At 46.6% G+C, this 13,871-nt stretch overlaps 2 protein-coding genes across 8 annotated transcripts in view; one reads left to right on the top strand and one right to left on the bottom strand.

The window, feature by feature from the left end:
* Positions 1-5,972: 5,972 nt before the first annotated feature.
* Positions 5,973-11,720, bottom strand: LOC126991214 (melanoma-associated antigen C1-like). Of its 7 annotated transcripts, XM_050849996.1 has the most exons (7): positions 10,655-11,704; positions 10,445-10,549; positions 10,129-10,233; positions 9,709-9,813; positions 7,016-7,120; positions 6,596-6,910; positions 5,973-6,282 (listed from the first exon to the last, which is right to left on the bottom strand). In XM_050849996.1, exons 1-7 carry the CDS (start codon positions 10,773-10,775, stop codon positions 6,029-6,031), a joined length of 1,110 nt encoding a protein of 369 aa, XP_050705953.1. In that variant the 5' UTR covers positions 10,776-11,704; the 3' UTR covers positions 5,973-6,028. The 7 variants fall into 7 exon arrangements, 2 of the variants coding, with proteins under 2 accessions (XP_050705953.1, XP_050705952.1); XM_050849995.1 differs by lacking the exon at positions 5,973-6,282 and having other exon boundaries at positions 6,398-6,910; positions 9,709-9,918; positions 10,129-10,338; positions 10,655-11,720; XR_007745267.1 differs by lacking the exons at positions 9,709-9,813; positions 10,129-10,233 and having other exon boundaries at positions 5,974-6,282; positions 10,760-11,709.
* The window catches only part of LOC126991216 (alpha-aminoadipic semialdehyde synthase, mitochondrial-like), a 26,308-nt gene continuing 21,526 nt past the window's right edge, over positions 9,090-13,871 (top strand). Inside the window, exons 1-3 of the mRNA XM_050849997.1 lie at positions 9,090-9,249; positions 9,390-9,455; positions 13,560-13,721. Of these exons, the coding sequence (XP_050705954.1) occupies positions 9,390-9,455; positions 13,560-13,721 (228 nt within the window). The 5' untranslated portion in view covers positions 9,090-9,249. The remainder of the gene's footprint in view (positions 9,250-9,389; positions 9,456-13,559; positions 13,722-13,871) is intronic.

The raw sequence follows: 13,871 nt of genomic DNA, 5'->3' as shown, positions 1-13,871 counted from the left end.
CACCCACACTATCCACATCCTAATACATTCATCCACTGTGTAGTAATTCACGTTTTTGTAAGGGTATGTCAATCCATCCATTTTCCTACACTTCCCTCCACTCCTCCTCCACCTCCTCGTATCCACACACAGCCTAATCCTTCCTCTATCCACCCACGCTATCCACATCCTAATACATTCATCCACTGTGTAGTAATTGACGTTTTTATAAGGGTATGTCAATCCACATCAAAATACATTCATCCACTGTGTAGTAATTGACGTTTTTATAAGGGTATGTCACGCGTCTTTGTGGATATATTTGCGGTTCTATACAAGACGGAGCCGTTTTCTATAGCCAGACCTTGTAGGATATGACCCAGAGATGACCCATAAACTACACATTCACAGGCCTAAGAGTACAGACCACAGGGTAGGCCTACAGAGCTTAATTGTGAAGTTGAAGACATAAGAATCACTGAATGTCTCTTTTATTATCTACCAAAATTATACCAATTGTAGGCCTATTCAATTCCTTTCAAATCTACGCAAGTTAATATATATGTGTTTGTCAAGCGTTCTGTGGTCATGTGCCGGAGAGAGACAGAAGGGGAAGGAATTATAGGAGAAGGGAACAGACCCCAGGAGACGGGACACAACATCTGTGGTCATGTGCCGGAGAGAGACAGAAGGGGAAGGAATTATAGGAGAAGGGAACAGACCCCAGGAGACGGGACACAACATCTGTGGTCATGTGCCGGAGAGAGACAGAAGGGGAAGGAATTATAGGAGAAGGGAACAGACCCCAGGAGACAGGACACAACATCTGTGGTCATATGCCGGAGAGGGACAGAAGGGGAAGGAATTATAGGAGAAGGGAACAGACCCCAGGAGACGGGACACAACATCTGTGGTCATATGTCGGAGAGAGACAGAAGGGAAGGAATTATAGGAGAAGGAACAGACCCCAGGAGACGGGACACAACAGCTGTGGTCATGTGCCGGAGAGAGACAGAAGGGAAGGAATTATAGGAGAAGGAACAGACCCCAGGAGACGGGACACAACATCTGTGGTCAGAGAGAGACAGAAGGGAAGGAATTATAGGAGAAGGAACAGACCCCAGGAGACGGGACACAACATCTGTGGTCATGTGCCGGAGAGAGACAGAAGGGAAGGAATTATAGGAGAGAGACAGAGAGGAGACAGGACACAACATCTGTGGTCATGTGCCGGAGAGAGACAGAGAGAGAAGAGAGAGAGAGAGAGACAGACATCTGGATCTCATCTCTCTCTCTCTCTCTCTCACACACACACACACACACACACATGTTGCCAAACGTGTGTGTGTGTGTGTGTGTGTGTGTGTGTGTGTGTGTGTGTTTGTGTGTGTGTGTGTGTGTGTGTGTGTGTGTGTGTGTGTGTGTGTGTGTGTGTGTGTGTGTGTGTGTGTGTGTGTGTATAACTAACTATCAGGTAGCATACACTGGGGGGGGGGCGCGTTACTTCACTCCCCCCCCAAGGACAAGCGTCGATGCCCAGAGTGCCAAGTGCCTTCACGAGTTCACGGGGTATATTTGAGCCAGGCACTGATATGCTTGCGTCTCGGCCACACGGCTAACATAGACATCGATATTTTTGTTTTTTTCACCATCTTCTTCTAACTTTAAATAACTTTCCTTGGTATGGTTGAAAAGCCCGTTAAATTCTCTATTCAACCGTACCATGAGCACTGCCATAATATCTACCATAATGGAAATACAGCAAGTTAAAGATAGCAGACATCCCAGGAAAACCATAATCTTACCATTTTTCACATTCATACTACTTCATATTTTTGCCTTTTTCACTATGATCCTCTCACATTCTCATACTTTTCTTACCATGGTTGAAAAGCCCATTAAATTCTCTATTCAACCGTACCATGTGCACTTCCATAATATCTACCATAATGGAAATACAGCAAGTTAAAGATAGCAGACATCCTCGGAAAACCATAATCTTACCTTTTTATACATTCATACTACTTAACATTTTTGCATTTTTCACTACGATCCTTTCCCATTACCATACTTCCCTTACCATGGTTAAAAAGCCCATTAAATTCTCTATTCAATCCTATCATGAACACTGCCATAATATCTACCATAATGGAAATATAGCAAGTTAAAGATAGCAGACATCCTAGGAAAACCTTAATCTTACCATTTTTCACATTCATACTACTTAACATTTTTGCATTTTTCACTATGATCCTTTCCCATTATCATACTTCCCTTACCATGGTTAAAAAGCCCATTAAATTCTCTATTCAATCCTACCATGAACACTGCCATAATATCTACCATAATGGAAATACAGCAAGTTAAAGATAGCAGACATCCTAGGAAAACCATAATCTTACCATTTTTCACATTCATACTACTTCATATTTTTGCCTTTTTCACTATGATCCTCTCATATTCTCATACTTTTCCTACCATGGTTGAAAAGCCCATTAAATTTCCTATCCAACCGTACCATGACCACTTCCATAATATCTACCATAATGGAAATACAGCAAGTTAAAGATAGCAGACATCCTAGGAAAACCTTAATCTTACCATTTTTCACATTCATACTACTTAACATTTTTGCATTTTTCACTATGATCTTTTCCCATTATCATACTTCCCTTACCATGGTTAAAAAGCCCATTAAATTATCTATTCAATCCTACCATGAACACTGCCATAATATCTATCATAATGGGAATACAGCAAGTTAAATATAGCAGACATCCTAGGAAAACCATAATCCTACCATTTTACACATCCATACTACTTAACATTTCTGCATTTTCCACTATGATTTTTTCCCATTCCTATACTTTCCTTACCATGGTTCAAAAGCTTATTAAATTCTCTCTCCAACCATTCCATGACCACTACCATAAGACCTACTATGACAGAAATATGGGCCCATGAATTAGGACGACCAAACTATCACATTATACAATCTTCCACTTTTGGGCTCCACATCTCTCAACATTATTGCATTTTACACCATGATCCTTTCCCATTACCATACTTTCCCTACCATGGTTGAAAAGCCCATTAAATTCTCTATCCAACCATTCCATGACCACTACCATAACACCTACCATGACCGAAATATGAAGCCATGAATTAGAACGACCAAACTGTTTTCAGACACTTGCATCTTTGAGAACAACTATTATCAAATGCCACAAGGGAGATTAGTCGGGTTCTAATGCGTGTTTTTTAGGTTCACGGTACAGAGGAAGGGTCACACTACCACCAGGGTCACAAAGCTACCCCTGGGAATGCCCACAACTCCTAGGAAAGCCTTGGCAAATGTGTGTTTCCTTAGGTTCACGGTACAGAGGAAGGGTCACACTACCACCAGGGTCACAAAACTACCCCTGGAAATGCCCACAACTCCTAGGAAAGCCTTGTCAAATGTGTGTTTCCTTAGGTTCACGGTACAGAGGAAGGGTCAAACTACCACCAGGGTCACAAAACTACCCCTGGAAATGCCCTGTACTGTCCCAATCCCTTATGCAAGAGTTAACCAGCATCTTCACTCTTTCATCCCTGTACTGTCCCAATCCCTTATGCAAGAGTTAACCAGCATCTTCACTCTTTCATCCCTGTACTGTCCCAATCCCTTATGCAAGAGTTAACCAGCATCTTCACTCTTTTATCCCTGTACTGTCCCAATCCCTTATGCAAGAGTTAACCAGCATCTTCACTCTTTCATCCCTGTACTGTCCCAATCCCTTATGCAAGAGTTAACCAGCATCTTCACTCTTTCATCCCTGTACTGTCTCAATCCCTTATGCAAGAGTTAACCAGCATCTTCACTCTTTCATCCCTGTACTGTCCCAATCCCTTATGCAAGAGTTAACCAGCATCTTCACTCTTTCATCCCTGTACTGTCCCAATCCCTTATGCAAGAGTTAACCAGCATCTTCACTCTTTCATCCCTGTACTGTCCCAATCCCTTATGCAAGAGTTAACCAGCATCTTCACTCCCTCACTGTGACGCCCTTTGTTGCAGCCGTAATCTGTGTTATCGGGGTAATCCCAAGCCCTCTCTGGAGCTTGCTGGGAGGGCTTGAGTTGAAGGGTCGCTGCAGGATCACTCAACAGAATATATCAATAGTTTTACATTTTTGCATTTTTCATCGTTTTCTCGTACCTGTAATTAAGTTTCCTTGGTATGGTTGGAAAGCCAACTAAATTCTCTATCCAACCGTACCATGCCCACTACCATACCACCTACCATGATGGGAATACAGCAAGTTGAAAATAGCAAAACTTTCTAGGAAAACCATAATCTTAACAGTTTGGACATTCATACTACTTAACAATTTTGCATTTTTCACCATGATCCTCTCCCATTCCCATACTTTCCCTAACATGGTTGAAAAGCCAATTAAATTCCCTATCCAACCATACCATGACCATTACCATACCACTTACCATAATGGGAATACAGCAAGTTGAAAATAACAAAACTTCCTAGGAAAACCATAATCTGCACAGTTTGGACATTCATACTACTTAACATTTTTGCATTTTTCTCCATGATCCTCTCCCATTCCCATACTTTCCCTAACATGGTTGAAAAGCCAATTAAATTCCCTATCCAACCATACCATGACCACTACCATACCACCTACCATAATGGGAATACCGCAAGTTGAAAATAACAAAACTTCCTAGGAAAACCATAATCTGCACAGTTTGGACATTCATACTACTTAACATTTTTGCATTTTTCTCCATGATCCTCTCCCATTCCCATACTTTCCCTACCATGGTTGAAAAACCAATTAAATTCCCTATCCAACCGTACCATGCCCATTACCATAACACTTACCATAATGGGAATACAGCAAGTTGAAAATAGCAAAACTTTCTAGGAAAACCATAATCTTAACAGTTTGCACATTCATACTACTTAACATTTTTGCATTTTTCTCCATGATCCTCTCCCATTCCCATACTTTCCTTACCATGGTTGAAAAGCCAGTTAAATTCCCTATCCAACCATACCATGCCCACTACCATAACACCTACCATAACTGAAATATGGGGCCATGAACTAGAACAACCAAACCATTGTCATACTCTGCCCTGCCCCAGTGACTTGAGACTGTGGAGTTTATCAGCGGTGTGTGTAATACAGAGAGCTAGCTAAGAGACTGATGTGGAGCATACCCCGGGGGCGCGTTGCTACACCTAGGTCCCTCCCCCCAGGATCAGTCGCTTGTGCCCCAGCCATGCCCTACACCGCCCGGGGCTGCCTGGCACACACACACACACACACACACGCGCGCCCAGTGGTACAAGGCCGGCGTCTGGGCCACGTGGCTGTGTGGGCGTGGCTGCGTCACGGCGCGGGCTGGCAACGCACCGCACCGCCCGTCACCAGCAGCAGGGGTGGGCCACAGGGGAGGGAGGGTACCACAGGGGAGGGAGGGTGCCACAGGGGAGGGAGGGTACCACAGGGGAGAGTGCCACAGGGGAGGGAGGGTACCACAGGGGAGGGAGGGTGCCACAGGGGAGGGAGGGTACCACAGGGAAGGGAGGGTGCTACAGGGGAGGGAGTCTCGCTGTCTCCGCTGTGTTGACGAGCCTTGTAGGTCATATTTTAAGACATCTCGTCGGCCAAGTTCACATATTTGACAAGGCTTTCGTGGGAGTTGTGGGCATTTCCAGGGGTAGTTTTGTGACCCTGGTGGTAGTGTGACCCTTCCTCTGTACCGTGAACCTAAGGAAACACACATTTGCCAAGGCTTTCCTAGGAGTTGTGGGCATTTCCAGGGGTAGTTTTGTGACCCTGGTGGTAGTTTGACCCTTCCTCTGTCCCGTGAACCTAAGGAAACACACATTTGCCAAGGCTTTCCTAGGAGTTGTGGGCATTCCCAGGGGTAGTTTTATGACCCTGGTGGTAGTGTGACCCTTCCTCTGTACCCTGAGCCTAAGAAACACATATTGGCCAAGGCTTTCCTAGGAGTTGTGGGCATTTCCAGGGGTAGTTTTATGACCCTGGTGGTAGTGTGACCCTTCCTCTGTACCGTGAACCTAAGGAAACACACATTTGGCAAGGCTTTCCTAGGAGTTGTGGGCATTTCCAGGGGTAGTTTTGTGACCCTGGTGGTAGTGTGACCCTTCCTCTGTACCGTGAACCTAAGGAAACACACATTTGCCAAGGCTTTCCTAGGAGTTGTGGGCATTTCCAGGGGTAGTTTTGTGACCCTGGTGGTAGTGTGACCCTTCCTCTGTACCGTGAACCTAAGGAAACACACATTTGCCAAGGCTTTCCTAGGAGTTGTGGGCCTTTCAGGGGTAGTTTTGTGACCCTGGTGGTAGTGTGACCCTTCCTCTGTACCGTGAACCTAAGGAAACACACATTTGCCAAGGCTTTCCTAGGAGTTGTGGGCATTTCCAGGGGTAGTTTTATGACCCTGGTGGTAGTTTGACCCTTCCTCTGTACCCTGAACCTAAGAAACACACATTTGACAAGGCTTTCCTAGGAGTTGTGGGCATTTCCAGGGGTAGTTTTATGACCCTGGTGGTAGTGTGACCCTTCCTCTGTACCGTGAACCTAAGGAAACACACATTTGCCAAGGCTTTCCTAGGAGTTGTGGGCATTTCCAGGGGTAGTTTTGTGACCCTGGTGGTAGTGTGACCCTTCCTCTGTACCGTGAACCTAAGGAAACACACATTTGCCAAGGCTTTCCTAGGAGTTGTGGGCATTTCCAGGGGTAGTTTTGTGACCCTGGTGGTAGTGTGACCCTTCCTCTGTACCGTGAACCTAAGGAAACACACATTTGCCAAGGCTTTCCTAGGAGTTGTGGGCATTTCCAGGGGTAGTTTTGTGACCCTGGTGGTAGTGTGACCCTTCCTCTGTACCGTGAACCTAAGGAAACACACATTTGACAAGGCTTTCCTAGGAGTTGTGGGCATTTCCAGGGGTAGTTTTATGACCCTAATGGTAGTGTGACCCTTCCTCTGTACCGTGAACCTAAGGAAACACACATTTGCCAAGGCTTTCCTAGGAGTTGTGGGCATTTCCAGGGGTAGTTTTGTGACCCTGGTGGTAGTGTGACCCTTCCTCTGTACCGTGAACCTTAAAAAACACCCATGAAAATCAGATTGATTCCCTCTTTTAACCTTTAGAAATTGTTGATGTAAGAAGCGATGGGTCTTAAAACTCGGCCCCAATTTCACTTGCCAAGACCTCTCAAATTTTCCTTCTCTCAATTCTGGTCTGTCTTTAACCCCCATTTTCTCACATTAAAGCTAGCTCTAACTCACTCCACCATACACCAAAACGTGGCTAAACCATCCCTCTCTCTAACGCGCCACCTCCTATCGACCTCCACTCCCTCACATTAGAGCTATCTCACTTTTCCTCACAACATTTCACTTGCCAAGGCCTCTCAAATTTTCCTTTTCTCAATCCTGGTCTGTCTTTAACCCCCATTTTCTCACATTAAAGCTAGCTCTAACTCACTCCACCATACACCAAAACGTGGCTAAACCATCCCTCTCTCTAACGCGCCACCTCCCATCAACCTCCGCTCCCTCACATTAGAGCTATCTCACATTTCCTCACAACATCTCACTTGCCAAGACCTCTCAAATTTTCCTTCTCTCAATTCTGGTCTGTCTTTAACCCCCATTTTCGCACATTAAAGCTAGCTCTAACTCACTCCACCACACACCAAAACGTGGCTAAACCATCCCTCTCTCTAACGCGCCACCTCCCATCGACCCCCGCTCCCTCACATTAGAGCTATCTCACTTTTCCTCACAACATTTCACTTGCCAAGACCTCTCAAATTTTCCTTTTCTCAATTCTGGTCTGTCTTTAACCCCCATTTTCTCACATTAAAGCTAGCTCTAACTCACTCCACCATACACCAAAACGTGGCTAAACCATCCCTCTCTCTAACGCGCCACCTCCCATCGACCCCCGCTCCCTCACATTAGAGCTATTTCACTTTCTCTCGCACCATATCACTCACGCCAGCCCACCTCAACTCTTGCATAAGGAGTTTGGACAGCACTATAATACAGGCATAGCGGAAGCCCTCATTACCCTGCCCAGCCCCGCCATGCAGACCCCTTCAGACCACTCAGCCCAAGCCCAAATTACAGGCCTGGCTCCACCCGGCGTAGGGATGGAGGTCACGAGGCTTAAAATACATGGTTGGGTCTGGCACGGAATACTGAACGCTGATTGGCTGGCGGGGAAGGCGCGTCGACTCTCAGCCAATCAGCGCTCAGAGATTATAATAGCCAGAGAGAGAGAGAGAGAGAGAGAGAGAGAGAGAGAGAGAGAGAGAGTTGGCAAATAGCAATGTTAGATAATAGTTGAATAGTTGACGAAATAGACTTAATATAATAGTAATAGTAGTAGTAGTAGTAGTAGTAGTAGTAGTAGTAGTAGGAGGAGGAGGAGGAGGAGAAGGAGGAGGAGGAGGAGAAAGGCGCGTTACCTCACCCACCCAATATCATTCTCCTCCTTCCTCCTCCTCCTCCTCCTCCTCCTCTTCCTAAATGCCCTTAAGCTCCCACGCCCAAATACCTTAAAATGCTCATCAAATGCCCCCAAAATTCGTCCTAAATGCCCCAAAATGCTTCAAATATACCTCTAATATAGCTACCCAACAATGCCCCAAAATGCCCGACAAAACCCACCCAAAAATGCCCAACAATACCCCCCAAAAAATGCCCCGAAAATGCATGACAATACCAAAAATGCCCCGAAAATGCCCGACAATATAAAAAATACCCCGAAAATGCCCGAGAATACCTCAAAAATGCCCCAAAATATGCCCAAATCTTCACACCCCAAAATAACGACCTAAAATGCCCGGAAACAACAACAACAACAAGAACAGAAAATCCCCCAAAATGCCCTGACCGAAATACCCCTACCCCCCAAAAAATGCCGTGTAATACCCCAAAATGCCGTGGAATACCCCCAAAAATGCCTCTAAACACCCTCGACTGTCCCTCAATGCCCCTTTCAATGCCCCGTGGTCCTGCCCAGAGAGCCAGCCAGCCGCCGGTTTGAGGGCACGGCTGAGGGCCATAGACGAGGGGAAAGGGCACTCAGTCACCCGCTAACCGTCGAAGGAGAAGGATGTGCGCGCCTCTCTCCGCGGGTCATTTCTAAAGTAACTGAAGTAAATTCTAAGTGCGTGTCCTTAAGTTGTAAGTGGAGGGCGTAAGTGACTTTAAGTGAATGTAAGTGTCGTTTAAGTCTGCCTTGTTTGGGTGGAGATAGTGCGAGGTGGTAACTGTTACTAATTGAATTACTACTACTACTACTACTACTACTACTACTACTACTACTACTACTACTACTACTACTATTACTATTGCAGATGGAGAGACTACTACTATCTCAGAGGCGCGTGATCTCTACTATTCAACAGAAGAGATGGCACAGCGTAAGTATGATTAGAGAGAGAGAGAGAGAGAGAGAGAGAGAGAGAGAGAGAGAGAGAGAGAGAGCGAGATTGAGAGATAAAATGCAGACACACACATACACACACACACACACACACACAAACACACACACATATGCACACTCAGCTAGATGTCTCAATCATTTACTCTCTCTCTCTCTCTCTCTCTCTCTCTCTCTCTCTCTCTCTCAACATAATCTAACACACTTAATCTCTCTCCCTCTGTACCGTGAACCTAAGGAAACACACATTTGCCAAGGCTTTCCTAGGAGTTGTGGGCATTTCCAGGGGTAGTTTTGTGACCCTGGTGGTAGTGTGACCCTTCCTCTGTACCGTGAACCTAAGGAAACACACATTTGCCAAGGCTTTCGTGGGAGTTGTGGGCATTTCCAGGGGTAGTTTCATGACCCTGGTGGTAGTGTGACCCTTCCTCTGTACCATGAACCTAAGGAAACACACATTTGACAAGGCTTTCCTAGGAGTTGTGGGCATTACCAGGGGTAGTTTTGTGACCCTGGTGGTAGTGTGACCCTTCCTCTGTACCGTGAACCTAAGGAAACACACATTTGACAAGGCTTTCCTAGGAGTTGTGGGCATTTCCAGGGGTAGTTTAATGACCCTGGTGGTAGTGTGACCCTTCCTCTGTACCGTGAACCTAAGGAAACACACATTTGCCAAGGCTTTCCTAGGAGTTGTGGGCATTTCCAGGGGTAGTTTTGTGACCCTGGTGGTAGTGTGACCCTTCCTCTGTACCGTGAACCTAAGGAAACACACATTTGGCAAGGCTTTCCTAGGAGTTGTGGGCATTTCCAGGGGTAGTTTTATGACCCTGGTGGTAGTGTGACCCTTCCTCTGTACCGTGAACCTGAGGAAACACACATTTGACAAGGCTTTCCTAGGAGTTGTGGGCATTTCCAGGGTAGTAGTTTGTGACCCTGGTGGTAGTGTGACCCTTCCTCTGTACCGTGAACCTAAGGAAACACACATTTGGCAAGGCTTTCCTAGGAGTTGTGGGCATTTCCAGGGGTAGTTTTGTGACCCTGGTGGTAGTGTGACCCTTCCTCTGTACCGTGAACCTGAGGAAACACACATTTGACAAGGCTTTCCTAGGAGTTGTGGGCATTTCCAGGGGTAGTTTTGTGACCCTGGTGGTAGTGTGACCCTTCCTCTGTACCGTGAACCTAAGGAAACACACATTTGCCAAGGCTTTCCTAGGAGTTGTGGGCATTTCCAGGGGTAGTTTTGTGACCCTGGTGGTAGTGTGACCCTTCCTCTGTACCGTGAACCTAAGGAAACACACATTTGGCAAGGCTTTCCTAGGAGTTGTGGGCATTACGAGGAGTAGTTCTATGACCCTGGTGGTAGTGTGACCCTTCCTCTGTACCGTGAACCTGAAGAAACACTTATTAGAACCCAACTGACCCCTCCTTTGACCTTTAGAAACAGCTGATGTTAGAAGCGATGTCTTATACCGACCCTAGCTATCTCTGTTGACGCACGAGTCTGGCCCTGCTTGGCTTTGTGGCGGCATGGTCTACGGGCACTGGGAGCCTCACATGTGTGCCAGGGTACCCCACGCTGCGCCCACGGCCTCGCTAAACCCTCCCTGCCGGCCCTGATACACCCGGCGACACTACTAAAACGGACATCAAGCCTTGACATCAATACTTATACACAGAACTTAGACGAGTTACCAAAACACAGTATTTTGTTATCTGTTAAGTATCTCCTTTCCGTTTCCTGGTGTGGGCGTGGCGGGCTCTACTGGCACGGCACACACGCCCGGGACACGGTTCACCAACTCTCATGGACAGGAAAATGGTTCTTGCAGAGATAAATGTTCTACTTCAAAATTCAAACCAATATATCTATGACGGGTGAACGGGAAGTGAGAGATATATTTCCAGGTGTTACGCAAATTAAACTACCCCTGGAAATGCCCACAACTCCTAGGAAAGCCTTGGCAAATGTGTGTTTCCTTAGGTTCACGGTACAGAGGAAGGGTCACACTACCACCAGGGTCACAAAACTACCCCTGGAAATGCCCACAACTCCTAGGAAAGCCTTGGCAAATGTGTGTTTCCTTAGGTTCACGGTACAGAGGAAGGGTCACACTACCACCAGGGTCACAAAACTACTCCTGGAAATGCCCACAACTCCTACGAAAACCTTGGCAAATGTGTGTTTCCTTAAGTTCACGGTACAGAGGAAGGGTCACACTACCACCAGGGTCACAAAACTACCCCTGGAAATGCCCTAAACTCCCACGAAAGACTAGTATATGACGTGTTCTTGGGCGCAGAAATGTTTCAAAATGCTGCCCCATACCCCCACTTCATTAAGGCCGGTCCAGTCTTTGTATGACACCAGTGCCTCTCAGACGTTTCCCAAGTGTTCGGGAAACCGCTGGGATACACTGGGATGTCCCACGAGTGACGCGCTTCGAAGCAGACCAAACAGTACACTCGGCGCAGTCCATGCATAGCTATACACTTCATAAAATCAAGCAGTATGAGGTTTAAACAGCACCTCGATATTGGGGAGCAGATGACAGCACCTCGATATTGGGGAGCAGATGACAGCACCTCGATATTGGGGAGCAGATGACAGCACCTCGATATTGGGGAGCAGATGACAGCACCTCGATATTGGGGAGCAGATGACAGCACCTCGATATTGGGGAGCAGATGACATCACCTCGATATTGGGGAGCAGATGACAGAACCTCGATATTGGGGAGCAGATGACACCTCGACATTGAGGAGCAGATGACAGCACCTCGATATTGGGGAGCAGATGACAGCACCTCGATATTGGGGAGCAGATGACAGCACCTCGATATTGGGGAGCAGATGACAGCACCTCGATATTGGGGAGCAGATGACAGCACCTCGATATTGGGGAGCAGATGACAGCACCTCGATATTGGGGAGCAGATGACAGCACCTCGATACTGGGGAGCAGATGACAGCACCTCGATATTGGGGAGCAGATGACAGCACCTCGATATTGAGGAGCAGATGACAGCACCTCGATATTGGGGAGCAGATGACAGCACCTCGATATTGAGGAGCAGATGACAGCACCTCGATATTGGGGAGCAGATGACAGCACCTCGATATTGGGGAGCAGATGACAGCACCTCGATATTGGGGAGCAGATGACAGCACCTCGATATTGAGGAGCAGATGACAGCACCTCGATATTGGGGAGCAGATGACAGCACCTCGATATTGGGGAGCAGATGACAGCACCTCGATATTGGGGAGCAGATGACAGCACCTCGATATTGGGGAGCAGACGAAAGCCCCTCGATATTCAGTTTACTCCCGACGCAGCGAAGTGACCGTCGATTCTATACTTGAAGGAGTTGATGGTACTCGCATTCACTACTTCTGAGGGAAGGTTGTTCCAGTGGCGGATGACTCGGTTTGGAAAGAAACTCCTCCCAATGTCTGTGTTACATGATCGACTCGACTGAATGGCTAAACCGTTATTTATAGTTCTTGAGTTGGTTTGCGGTTCAGAGAATTTGGAGTAATCGACGTTATTGAACTTTTTGAGATACTTGAAGACTTGACAAAATTCAATAATGATTCAATAATTCAATAACAAGTAGTTAGCGCCAGAATGTGACGGCCATATCCCACAGACACACGCACACTGGTTGAAAGCATCCCACAACATATCCCAAGTTATTAAAATACGCTAACATAATCGCTATTTTAACCTCAGACACACACACACACACACACACACACACACACACACACACACACACACAGAGAGAGAGAGAGAGAGAGAGAGTGTGTGTGTGTGTGTGAGAGAGATATGTTAGAATTAGTTAAGGTAATCTCTCTCTCTCTCTCTCTCTCTCTCTCTCTCTCTCTCTCTCTCTCTCTCTCTCTCTCTCTCTCTCTCTCTCTCAACCTAACCTAACTTAACCTAACATAATCTAACACACACAATCTCTCTCTCTCTCTCTCTCTCTCTCTCTCTCTTGATCTCCTCCTCCTCCTCCTCCTCCTCCTACTACTACTACTACTACTACTACTACTACTACTACTACTACTACTACTACTTCAGGGTCACAAATCAGTCCGCGGCAGGGTCCTCGCCATCAGAAGGGAAGATCAGAGCGTCTGGGAACGGCGCGCGCCCTTAGGCCCCGCGCAGGTTAAGCAGCTTGTTCGGGAGGGGGTTAAAGTCCTGGTTCAGCCGTCCAACCGAAGAGCCTACCCAATGCAGGTTTGTGGTTTTGTGTTTGTTTGTGTTTTGCGCGTGTTTGGTTCGGTGTGTGGTTGTGGTTGTGGTGTGGTTGGATGGGGAATTTAATGGGCTTTCGAATGGTGGTAAGGAATGTTTTTGGATGTGAAGGGAAAGTGGTGAAAATTGGGA

This window comes from Eriocheir sinensis, unplaced genomic scaffold, assembly GCF_024679095.1.
Source record: "Eriocheir sinensis breed Jianghai 21 unplaced genomic scaffold, ASM2467909v1 Scaffold252, whole genome shotgun sequence".
Classification (NCBI taxonomy): domain Eukaryota; kingdom Metazoa; phylum Arthropoda; class Malacostraca; order Decapoda; family Varunidae; genus Eriocheir; species Eriocheir sinensis.
This window is presented reverse-complemented; position numbering and strand designations above follow the sequence as displayed.

Coding starts and splice junctions, on each gene's coding strand:
- LOC126991214 (XM_050849995.1), bottom strand. CDS start 10,806: ATGCCCACAACTCCTAGGAAAGCCTTGCCAAATGTGTGTTTCCTTAGG. Junction 10,550..10,654: donor GCAAATGTGTGTTTCCTTAG/GTTCACGGTACA, acceptor GTGTTTCCTCAG/GTTCACGGTACAGAGGAAGG. Junction 10,339..10,444: donor CCAAATGTGTGTTTCCTTAG/GTTCACGGTACA, acceptor GTGTTTCCTCAG/GTTCACGGTACAGAGGAAGG.